At 47.2% G+C, this 12,142-nt stretch overlaps 3 protein-coding genes across 3 annotated transcripts; 1 reads left to right on the top strand and 2 right to left on the bottom strand.

Moving 5' to 3' along the window:
* Positions 1-800: 800 nt before the first annotated feature.
* F4822DRAFT_402278 (DNA repair exonuclease) lies at positions 801-3,675 on the bottom strand. The gene is made up of 4 exons (XM_051458005.1): positions 3,481-3,675; positions 3,286-3,413; positions 2,143-3,235; positions 801-2,094 (listed from the first exon to the last, which is right to left on the bottom strand). The coding sequence occupies exons 1-4, from the start codon at positions 3,500-3,502 to the stop codon at positions 1,094-1,096; spliced, it is 2,244 nt and encodes a 747-aa protein (XP_051314028.1). The 5' UTR covers positions 3,503-3,675; the 3' UTR covers positions 801-1,093.
* Positions 3,676-3,882: 207 nt separating this feature from the next.
* Positions 3,883-8,045, bottom strand: F4822DRAFT_402277 (T-complex protein 11-domain-containing protein). The gene has a single exon (XM_051458004.1). It carries the CDS (start codon positions 7,359-7,361, stop codon positions 4,308-4,310), a length of 3,054 nt encoding a protein of 1,017 aa, XP_051314027.1. The 5' UTR covers positions 7,362-8,045; the 3' UTR covers positions 3,883-4,307.
* An 810-nt stretch (positions 8,046-8,855) lies between these two features.
* Positions 8,856-11,620, top strand: F4822DRAFT_239901 (kinase-like protein). The gene is made up of 8 exons (XM_051454282.1): positions 8,856-9,633; positions 9,685-10,159; positions 10,224-10,248; positions 10,329-10,504; positions 10,563-10,627; positions 10,684-10,902; positions 10,962-11,219; positions 11,345-11,620. Exons 1-8 carry the CDS (start codon positions 9,130-9,132, stop codon positions 11,456-11,458), a joined length of 1,836 nt encoding a protein of 611 aa, XP_051314026.1. The 5' UTR covers positions 8,856-9,129; the 3' UTR covers positions 11,459-11,620.
* Positions 11,621-12,142: the final 522 nt, after the last annotated feature.

Below are 12,142 nucleotides of genomic sequence, written 5' to 3'. Positions count from 1 at the left end.
TAGTGGCTCCGGAGGTCTTATAAGCTTGATGACTCTCCGTCGCTCGTGCGAATCTAGTAGACTACGGACTAATCTGAAACCAACGATGTGAGTTTATATGGACATAGCAGTCTTTAAAGCCTACAAACCGTCAATGCTGATTCTCCTTAGATTGAAGAAAACTCGGTCGGAAACAGGATTACAAGGTAAAGCACGGAGTAGATTAACGTCCACGAGAGTAACCGAGCGGGAATATGACTAGCGATATTGAGTCATATCAATTATCTCTCAACCAATATATTTCCGGCATCGGGGTAGTCAATAAGGTTTACGATAGCAACGTATGTGTAGCGCGCCAGTGTGTAAGATCTTGCGACTTCGTCTGGAAACCAAGACAGAAACTAATCACGCGAGCGATCCCAAATCCTAAGTCCTCAGAGTCTGGAAATAACACAGACGCGTAGAAGAACCTCATATGAATTTGACTAATATCAATGGGTATCAAGCCGCAAAATTCGAGATGGGCGATTACTTAAGTTAACGATGAAGCTTCTTCATGCTGTGTTTACTAAAACGCATGATCCCAGACCTACTTCTGAGTTTAAACGGTCGCCCGAGCACAGCCTACTTCTGATGATTTTCAACTTGACACGTATGCCATTGTAGCTACGCAGCCGGTGTTAGTGGGGAAGAACGACACTTCATACTCCCATGCTCCGTAGCCCCTAAAGTCATAGACCCCTGAGTACCTTGATCATAAGCGGCATCCATGGTCGTAAATGTGCTCGATATCAAGTGGGGAGTAAGCCTCAAGACATTAATTATCATCTAAAAGGTGTCCTTAGATTGCTAACATGGCTGAGAGGCGTAACCTAATGGTCATGATAATTTCACTCTCGCGACGGGATTGATGCCCATCAGCTCTGAATATCTACTGCATATAGCACATAAGGCCAATCTTACATCTGTCAAACCATCTCATCGATGCTAAGTTCGCCTCAAATGGTAACCAGGCGTAGCTGATTAGCCGTCTGCTAAGCCATATCATGTGCGACTGACAGTGACAGTAATATCGCGACTTTCGCAGCTTTTTTCAATTTCCCAGTCCTACACCTCAACGCCGTCCCCTCCCCACCGGCACCGACTCAAAATCATCACTTATCTCATCATCACTAATTTCCAGAGGTTCCTGCTGCGATGCCGGTGCCTTCTGCGAGAAACTTAACTGCGTCTGGCGTGTCTTCGGCGCAGCCTTAGTCTTAGATGCCACGGTAGTACTCTTAGCTGAAGCTGGCGTAGCACGCGAACTCTGTGATCTCGTAGATGCCGCCGCTGCTCTCGTCGTCGTAGCCCTTGTCGTAGTGCGCTTCGGCGGCGGTGCGGGAGGGTCGAAGTCGTCGTCATCCATTACTACGTCTTCTTCTTCCTCGTCATCATCATCGTCGTCTAGGAACGGAGCTTTACGTCCTCGCCCCTTGGCTGGTGCTTTCTTAGCCGGTGCCTTCGCGGGCGTTGCTTTTGGCTTAGCTGCGGCCGCACGACCCCTCCCTTTTGGTTTCGGCGCTGGTGGCTCCTCGAAGACGTCGTCCATATCTTCATCCTGGTCCTCTACAACTGGTGCTGCTTTCCGCCCACGACCTCGGGCGGTAGTTGATTGTGTCGTTTGGGACTTCGTCGCACTGACGATTGCCACTTCGTCAATCGCTTCGGGTTGATCCTCCCAATGACCGTCTAGGTCCGAATCCCAAGCGTCCGGTTTTGGCTTATATGCGCGTCGTTTCAATAATCGTAAATTGCCAGCAGCAAAGTTCTGGTCAAGCTTCTCTTTGATTTTCTCCATCGCGCTTTCTATATCAACGTTGTGGTCCTCAAGCGCTAATATTTGCTTCAGCTGCTCCGCGAGTGCTTCGTTTACACATGAATCCATGGCGTACTTGTCTTCTTTTTCGACGAATTGAGTGATTGCATCGGTGAACGTCGCTTGCGGGAGGATCTTCGGGGGTTGGGGAAGAGAGGAGAGGTTATCTTTAACCAGCTTGTTAACTTGAATACCATCCGTCTCGTCTAGAGTTACTATCAGTTCCTCCGACAGCTTCGTGTCTCCCGCGGCTTTCCCTGTTGCATATTAGAGACTATCATCAGTGATACGATTGGTTCACTTACTCTGCACTGTCTTCTTCCGGTAAAAATACACAACATCGTTTGTATTAGCGACCCTTCCTTGAAATCGATTAGAAAATCGTTGCGGATTCTCGATGTCATATTGGCCCCCTTCTGAAGCGGTGTACTCGACTTTCAGGCGAATTAGAGGAAGTGGTTTTGGATTATCCACATCCTCCTCATCTTGGATAGACTCCCATTCTGCATTAGCTTCCTCAATCATCTCCTCTACTACGCCCATTAATTTTCGCGTGAGCTCTTGACGATTTTCCTTTTTCTTTTCGATACCTTTAAATCTCTTATCGGTTGCTAGAACGATTTCGGCGGTCATGAAAGGACGGACTGATTTCAATCGGTGTTTCTCTACCTTGAACTCCTTTCCTGTGATGCTAACCACAGCAACATGCTTAGCCACAGCTTCTCCCGGGACTAATGATGTAGCCACTGAAGAGCCTGGCTGCATGACGTGAAAGCCGGTCTCTGGATTATGTGTAGGATCGATTAGACATTCATGCTCGTGACCCCAGATAACTAGGTTTAACCATTCGGGCAACATATTCTCAGGTAAATATCCTGTCGCAGTGTGCGCATGATGGTTCTGGTGGACGGCAAGTAGGTTAAACCAATCGCCTAATTGCTGATTTGGTCTAAACCATTTGACATTATGATCGCGAAAAGTTCGGAACATTCGCTCATCGCGTACGTTGCTTATTCCGTAAAGAGCCAACTTAGTCTTGTTCTTTTGAAGTAGAACAGGCTTGGCCTCGATATTGTCTGCCTGTGGCACACGCCCGAAATAATTGACTAATCCGACCACCTCAAGAAGATCTAGAGAGCAGAGATTACCCACACCGCTGGGATCGTCATGATTGCCGTGGATGGAGAAAACCGGTATGGAGATGTTGATATCAGGATCCTCATAGTTGACATGTCCGAAGCCGCCTTGGAAAACTTCGGTGGCGTCGCTGAAAAATTGGAGTTGGCATGGCTTATTGCCAAGACAATTTCTGCGTAACGATCTCATAACCTGGTACATAGCCTTTCTAGAGGGTTTATTGTCATGGAATAAATCTCCGGCCAGCAACACCATATCAACCTATCACATGAGTTATTTACGTAGGACTCGATGAAATAAAAGTTGCTTACATCTTCCTTCCGGGCTAAGTTCATAATCTCGTCAAATGACTTCCAGCTGTCATCACCACGGATCGGATCACGTTCCTCATAACCCACATGATTGTCAGTGGCTATGAGGATGCGGATTGTATCCGCCTCTGCACGGGATTCATCATTAGCTTAGCTTGCAAAAATGCTGATGATATACCATTCATGCAGACATACCGTCGAATTCCGGTTGGGGCATTTTGGCGTTGGCAGAGGCGGTCAACCGATATCTTATTTGTACTATCCCCTTAGGTTTTTAACAGGACCACAACCTTCTTCCTTCTTCATAACTCCTGACGTTGCATAGGAATCATCGTTTATGATTAATAATTGAGACAGACTGTCTAGGTTTAATGTGAGAATGAATGAAAGAAAGCGGAAGACGCGCATCGCGTTTGCCCCGCCGTCTCGTCATCACGTGATTTCAGCTGCCTAATTAAACCCCCTGGGCCGCAGCTGCCTAGTAACCCGGGTAGGCACCTATGCACCTTCAGGGATACCATCTACAAAAACGATACATTGACGTCATTCACCTCTGTAGGTCTTATCGTGGGTAACACCGGGCTGTAACAGTGGGAATTACGAAACAAACAGTATACATGTATTGACTGCGATACTACATCCTAAACCCAATAGATGTGCCTTATGCATGAAATATTCATCGCTAGCATTTATTCTACCACAAGCTAGACACCTACGTAAAATAGGCAGGTAGCGAGCTTCCAAGCGATACTAATCAATCACAGCGAACTAGAATATGCGCTGATGCAAAAGGTATCCTTCCAAGAAAGCGTCCAGCCAGTTCCAAAAGAGTCCAACCTGTCCTTCATCCTCAAACATGTCATATGCCGAAACCCTGTGAACGCCTGTCCTACAGATAAAAACCGAAACCTGATACATGAATGAGTCCGAACCAATGAAGCCATAGCCCATGAATATGTATGTATGCCCGGCGGCTCAAAGTATTATAGAGTGCAATTCCTAGCCGACGATGTTGACCGCACCTATGCGGTTGCTGTTGTAGCAGCAGACTCTTCTTCTTTGTTCACCTTCTCTGCGACCTCCTCCCACCATACGCCGTGGGCTTCTCGATCTACAGCCCCCACTTTAGCAATTTCATCAACCATCTCTCGGACCTTCTCAACAAATTCGGGCATTCCAAGACTTGCCAACTTCTCCCCGGCTGTGCTAGTAGCCTTGACCTTCTCACTTGCAGAACCAGCTTGCAATCTAGCCAGAATGTGGCCTCTCATCCGGGTTAGAAGCAATCTCAATACAGGTTCTCTTGGGTCTGTGTTTTCGCGCCTCGCTTCCATGCTGGCGGCAAGAACTTTTGTTACTAGAGCCTGCAAATGAGTCTTTGTGGCCGTCGGCATCGATCGCCCAGCCTCAAGCGCCGCCATAATACCGTGAACGGCCGTAGACTGAGGAAGCGGCTTTGACTCATCATCCATCGATTCAAGAACAGTCAGGATGCGACCGGCCTCTGTCTTCCAAGGGGCCCGAACATCGCGCTTGAGCATATTCTTGCATTGCAAAAGGATGGCACCCGCCGTGACAATACGTAGAATTTGTTGGCCTATGCGAGCACGACGTTTCGTATCCAGTGCGAGTGGTTCTGGCACGGCCTCATCTGATGGCGATGGCTGTGTAAATTCGTCTAATAACATCTGCCAGTAGATTTTGTCTGGTGTGGGTCGAGAGCGTGGGTGATTGATGCCCTCGGGATCTCGGCGTGCGACCTCTGCATGTACCTTGTTACGTGCATTGCGCCACGAAATTTCTGCGCGAGATAGCGTAACCGTACCATCATCTATATCCTCAGCAAATCTCTTCGTTTCGTACGCGGAAGCGTGCTCCACAAGGCTCGGCGCCGCAACTTGCAACATGTAGTTCGCATAATCGTAGAGCATGGTATCGATAAATGAGAGAAGCGCTCCAAGACGGTCGACGACATCTCCCTGAACCAATTTATTCTCAATCAGGTCTTTGACTTCGTCATCACGAACCGGCGCACAGAGCTTGGGGAGGAGAGAGCCCATTGACGAGAAGAATTGCTGGTATGAAAAGCTGCCAGCCAAGAATTGTTGCTGAGCAACTTCCGTGTCGAGAATCTCGCCGATAAAAGTGTGCATGGGTGAGCCGGACTTAACCAAATGCTGTAGTCTGTCCCGGATGTAGTTCGCCATTATGATAAGATAATGGAACTCCTTCTCCTCATTCCTTGGGCCGCCTTTGAGATCCTCGAAAAGAGGTTCCATACGGAGTTTATGTTGTTCTTGAAAATGCTCATATTCGATCCGATACTCGCGATTGATGGCTAACTCGTGGACGATGACCCGGTTGTCTGGAAGTATTGGGGGGTAGCTTAAATGTGGGATACTTTTTTGCTTCGGTTCTCTCTCCTTTATCGGTGTGGGTGGCGGTGTAAGTGTCTGCAGTTGCGACGAGACTACATGTTCCGCCGTCGCAGTGCCCCCAATCGGATTATCGTTACTTAGGGAGTGTTCAGCCACTCTTGGTTTCATGTCACCTGTGGGTTTCTTTGCGGCCCTAGCCTTTCTCGCTTGCTTAACGGCCTCGAATATCATTTTCTTTCCTCTCTCGGCACCGGCGAGTCTCTTGATTCGGACCATCAACATTAGTTGATTGTCTTTAATACTTTGCTGGTAAGAGTCGGTAACTGCGTCCTCAGTACGATCCTTCACAGTTTGAAGGATGGCGTCGAGTTCCACAAATTGTAGGAGCATAACATCCACCAACGCGTTTGAATCACGGGCCTTCCATGCTATGAAAGCATTATGGAATGTCGCATACGATTCTGGTAAAGCTTGTTGTAGCGCCGGCGGGGTCGTATAATTGTTCATGGACGTCAACCGAGAGAGGATGTTCTCGAACGAGATCAGTAAATCTCTTGCCTTGGCAACGAGATCCTGTAATTGTGGATTAGCTAGATCATCATGAGGTATGGGTTGCCCTTGAGAGGATCCAACCTGCTCCTGTTCTCCCCTATGGTCTTTATTGCTCAGGACCTGCGTAGGGTGGCCTAAAATCAAGAATGCACTCAAAAAGGTGCGAACGGCAGTCATCTCATCTACCGATCCTGCCTCGCCCTCTTGTAAGCCGCATATACGCAAGACCCGCGCCGTGAGGACGAGAACTTTCTCCTGAGCAAGAAGTTCTGTCACCTGCTCAAAAGACGTATCTCGGACGCTGTCAATATTCAGACCAAGTTCAGAGAACTGGCGCACCGCCTTTCTCTTCAATACTCCTCTCCACCACCATTGAATTTTGGATACCGCCACATCCTCGCTCATGGGTACGATATCGCTGATACTCGAGGACTCATGTTCCTCCTCTTCCGGCAGACTACCTGAGTCAGACTTCTTAGTCATTATGCTTTGGCCTCTGGATCGTCTAGCGGCCTGTCGAGTACGCAGTTCTTCCCTTCTCTTCTCGGCCTCAGCTAGTCGCTCTTCCATTTGTGCCTTCAACTTGCGTAGTTCCTGCTCCCTCTTTTCTTTCATGCTCTCCGCCACTGCTTTGGCCCGCTTGACCTCTTCGGCACATGCAGCTACAATTTCGGCCAAGTTTTTCTCTCTGGCCTGTGCAGCAGCCAACGCGCGTTCTTCGAGATTGGAACATTTCTGAGGGGCAGCCTTCGCTAAAGCCGCCCTCAAGCGCACCTTTTCAGCGTGCGCTGCCCTATCGGCCAAACGTGCCTTTCGATCTTCAAGAATAGATGCGCGACGCAACTGTTGGGCAATGTATTTGCTCTGGGGCCCGCCATGATGACCGAAACCGTGCGAGGATCGTGAGTGTGCGGAGGAAATCGAGTTACGACGCGACGAGGCGGCCGAGTCTTTTCGACGGGTTTGGCTAGGACGGTAAAAGCGTGCGGCGATGTGTGGAGGTGGGGTATATATTCTAGTGCCGTCCTCTTCCTCTGCCATCAAAGTCATGTCTAGATCGGAGTCTAAAGAAGTCGAGTCCGGGGCGCCTATTGATTCCTCGAGGTTTCGAGAGGGGTCGGTCAAATCCACCGAAGCGCGACGCATTTTGACGGCGATGTCAGGTTGGTGGGGGGCGTTTTAAACGCTTTTGGCCCAGTCCAGTTCTAATAAAAAAGAAAGAATAAATACAAGGAGAGTCCGGCACAGTAGAGGTCAACTTCTGGCTGCAATTATAACTCGCTACGTATAGGTTGTAATTTGTCTTTCTATTTTTTTCTTTCGTTTGAAGCCTCCGAGTTCAGGTTTCTATGGTTGTTGTAACTATTCGTCTGGCGCGGTCCTTCCCAGCCACGGACCAACAACAAAATGATGCACTATGGGACGTAAAGTGGGAACGAATGGGGATTGAAACGATGGTGGCCGCAAGAAGCGCAAGAAGAGGAAAAAAAAGAATACGTCGTAACGGAGGGAAGAAACGAAATGAAGAGAAGTGAGAATAAGATGAAGAATACAATGGCAAACGAGCCTCAACGAGGACGAAAGTCGTAATGACTCCTGCTGCAGATTTCTGAGTCGACAGGATGGGTAGAATAATATGGGATGAGATAAGAAAAACACAGGCAGGCAAAGAATATTAGAATAATATGTAAAAGTTGCCTAAGACGGGGGCGGAGAAAACGCCAAATGCAATTATGCCGGATGACGGAAGGATTGCACCTTAAGCTGGATGCTGTTTGTCAGTCACGTCTCAGAAGGTTCAGGTGCAGTTTTAGGTAGGCACGTAGCGAGTCCACTCAAGTGAAACAGCACATGCTAGATATCTACTTAGTAGAATATACTCCACTATAATATTAGTAATAACCTTGTTTTGCTACATACATAGGTACATTACTCAGCGAAACGCCACTAGTCCTTTCCGTTTCCATCCATCCCACGCCTTGTTTGTCCTCTTAAGTCGGGAGATGTTGGCAATCACCTAATCATCTGCGAACGTCATCGTCGCCCGCCACATGCATGTTTTGGGTAGGTACTAAGTACTTAGTAAGCCCCATGATATCGTTAGCGTCGAGTTTCCCAAGGGTCGTTGTCAATTCTGCATGTACATAAAGACTAAAGATCTCCAGGGCTTCTAAAGATAGTATCACGATCATCAGATCTGGGTTTCCACTTAACAATATTCAACTTCACCTGAAATTATAAGGGGTTCAACCGACGTAATACCTTCTCGTTCTGACCCCTTTTATACAATATGTTACACCAACAAATCTCCTATCCTTTCAAAGTACCTAGGGACCATGTGTACCTAGGTAGTTAATTTGATGGACGCGAGAATGCTCAAAGGAGACCCACAACATCTACTGCAATACCAACGACACCAGCCTTACCTGGGTTCAAACCCACTTGATGAATCTCGTGAGTCTTACAAAAAGGACCTTCCCAAGCAGGCTATATGGGTATCAAAGACATTGAACTTATAACATGCGAAGCGCTATCATATCTATATCTTACCTAGCTAGGTACCTATAGTACTTATTATAAACCTATGTTAAAATTTATAATTCTAAGTTGGCTTAATAACAAAATGCCATTCTATATTTTCACATATTCTCTTTCTAGTCCAGTCTCTTTGTTGGATAGGACAAATCTATTAGTTGAATGGGGTTCTTCCACAAACAGCAACCATTGAACTTGGACATTGCCTATGTATGCATTTACAACCCCCTATATGCGATTGATACCCTATTTTGCTTTAAAAATCAGTGGCTCTTAGGTTAAATACCTAGGTAGGTAAAGAGGAAACTCTATACTTTGATATACCTCGACGCAACTGTTATATTCTGTGGATTTATATCCACAAGTGAACTAAATAACGATGAATCACCCAAGTCGTGATTTCGACGAGCGAGGCCCCCATAGCTTCGAGGAACATTACCGGCTGAAGAATTGGGAGTTTTACCAGTACCGAACTGTGAATCATGAACCGTTAAGCGAAGGGACCCTTGCCGAATACCGAACAGCCTGGTTGAACCATCCATTCGGCGTAGGGGGGAGAGTTAAGATTATACCACGAGATATCAATTCGCTTTCGCGATACACTCTTAGGAATAATCCGAAAGAAACGGTACAGGAAATACGAGACAGAACATATGAAGCGAAGAACTGGTTTCTCAATGAGGGTCCGTTTCAGTTTGTCAGACCCTTAGGATTTGGCGGGCAGGGTATAACCATCCACTTCAAGTGGACACCATATCCAACTGGGGGTTCTCTGACTAGACCTGGAACTATAACTGAATTTATGAGTTGGGATATTGTGTTGAAGGTCGCCACTGAAGGTTGGGATGATGCAGCCGTTCGTCGCGAGGAGATGCAAACAAGGGTAATTCTATTATCAGTCAAATTTAACACCTGAATACTAACTCGGTCATAGAAAATGAAACGCGCAGCGCATTGTATCCAAATTTTCGACGCGGAGGAGTACAATATGGTCCCTCAAGCAACACCGTGGGCATATGAAATACCCACAGAAGACGATACGAGTGAGCCAGAAACTTCTAGCGGGGAAGAAAGCCGTGATGATGACCCCCCTCCAAAGAAGCCTACCAGGAGAGAGCGCATAGAAGGAGACATTGACGGAGTGAGACATAAAATTCGGACGCATATGGCAAGAGTCGCGGACCAGCGAAAATGGTATAGGCGGAGAGAGAAAAGGCTAGAAAGAGCTCGGGTACAAGCAGCTAAGGGCGAACCCCCCGATTTCAATCCAGAAGGATGGGATTTAGGCCGTAAGGATTATATGCTACTGGAGTTTGCCCCGAATGGCGACTTGGAGCATTTTATTTACAGGCTTAACGATAGTGGTGAGAAAGTGCCAAATCGTGTTCTTTGGTCTTTCTGGCAATGCCGTAAGTCAAAAAAGTCGTTCCTCTTCCCCGTTTTTGGTCTGCTTTGACTAACAGTATCAAATAGTGGTTAAGGCTTGTGTTGCTATGGAGTAAGTTGATCTTATATTCTAATGGAATTTTGCCATCCAACCTTTGATCATGCCACACCTATATTAACGAGCTTTTACAGATACCCACCAAGAAAATTCCACCCTAGACGACGCGAAGCAAATTCAGATTTCACCCCAGTAAATACCGTTGACGGCTCAAAAGTCGGGGGTAAAGACCTTTTTGAAGAAGTACCCCCAGCGAAACGCAGATGGGCCGGGAAAAATATGGTACATTTTGATATTGACCCTAGGAACAGTAAGTGCTCAGGGCGAATTCTTTTGGAATTAGACGATTAACCGCCTGTCATATGTAGTTCTTGTTTTCGATGTTGATGTTGGCGGTCCCGATGAGGAGCATAGATTGGTCCCTAGGTTGAAGGTAAGTCACTAAATTAAAGACGGATGTCTTTTTACACGTGCTAATAATGGCGATAGGTTACGGACTTTGGATGCGCGCAAGAGATAAAACCCAACAAGAATAATTCTTACTATCTCGGGTATCGTAGTTGCGGCAAAGTAGGACACTACGCGCCTGAGCAATTCGGAGCAGATTGGGAACATATCGAGGCTACCACAAGGGGTGGCTATGAGCTTTCTGAATCCCGAGTCGCCGGTAATTACACATCAGCGATGAACGTATGGCAAATTGCATTGGTAAAGAAAAAACACCCCAACAATATTTTATATACTCGGAAGATCTGACAATTCTATAGACGATGTGGCAAATGATAACGAAGTCTCGGGCGCCGCGCCCCCCTTGGCCGGTAAAGCCGCCTTACGAGCCTTATCATTACTGCCCATTGATACTGCAGCAAGAAAAATACAATTATGTTGACAAAGAACTGCGAGAAACGATGGCACACTGCATGCGACACGACCCAGCGGACCGTCCAAGCCTGCTGGATCTGATGCAGCAGGCAGAAAGAGCCTCTACGAAAGTTTTCCCTGGCGAAAATGATAGAACAATACAAGTGAGTTTTACTTTAGTAGTATACCCTCCTATCCATGCCGTACTTGTAATTTGTGTTATACACGGTTACCTAGTATCCACCGAATGCTCTTTTGTACGTAGCTTCCCTGGCTAATATTGGTAAAGGATTGGGTTCATGTGATTTTTCACAACGCACCGGTGGGCGATAACGATAGCGGCGGCGGCGGTAGCAGTAGTGGTCCTGGCTCTATTCCTGCTGTAAGCGGAGGAGGCTGGTGAAATAATGACGACGGTAAAGAGTAGTCTTGGCAATAATAAATAGCCCTGGAGGTAACTTAGACTCAAAAGTACTATATTAACTGTTATCATTGTACCCAGAGGATGGAACTTATCTTTGTGACTTGGTATAGAACTTGGATGTGCTATTGTGGTGACGATTGGCAATATGCGGCTCTGTGTAACTAATGCCAATCTTGGATCTTGCCGGATTTCAAGTGCTCTTTGTTGCTTCACCACGTGTAGAGGTAGAGAGGATACGTAGCTTGATGGCCACGAATGCCGCGAAAAGACGTGGAAATGATTTGATCTTAGCACGGTTGTTCCTAGATTAGTTTGTTGGTCGGAGTTAGGGTGGCTTGATGATTCTTCGAGTGAAGGACGGTCAAGAGAGCACGTTGCTGAATGATTGGCCCAGAGATAATCTCGACACCTGCATGTCCACAAATAACAAGGTAGCCGAGACCTAGGTCTTTTGCCTGTAGGCTATCGACATGGTATGTCGTTCCGTACTCGATACAGTTCTGTACACGATCGACGAATTTGTCCAACGTCCCGTCCCGTTGAAGTTTAGAGTTGTCGGATGCTTTGCCGCAACGAGCGCAGCTGTGGACCCCAGCTGGGGAAGAGACCTCACTGGGACGCAACGACAGCTTTACGTAGACATGCAGCTGCCTATGCTGACTC

Source organism: Hypoxylon trugodes (assembly GCF_022578975.1).
Source record: "Hypoxylon trugodes strain CBS 135444 unplaced genomic scaffold F4822scaffold_5, whole genome shotgun sequence".
Classification (NCBI taxonomy): Eukaryota; Fungi; Ascomycota; class Sordariomycetes; order Xylariales; family Hypoxylaceae; genus Hypoxylon; species Hypoxylon trugodes.
This window is presented reverse-complemented; position numbering and strand designations above follow the sequence as displayed.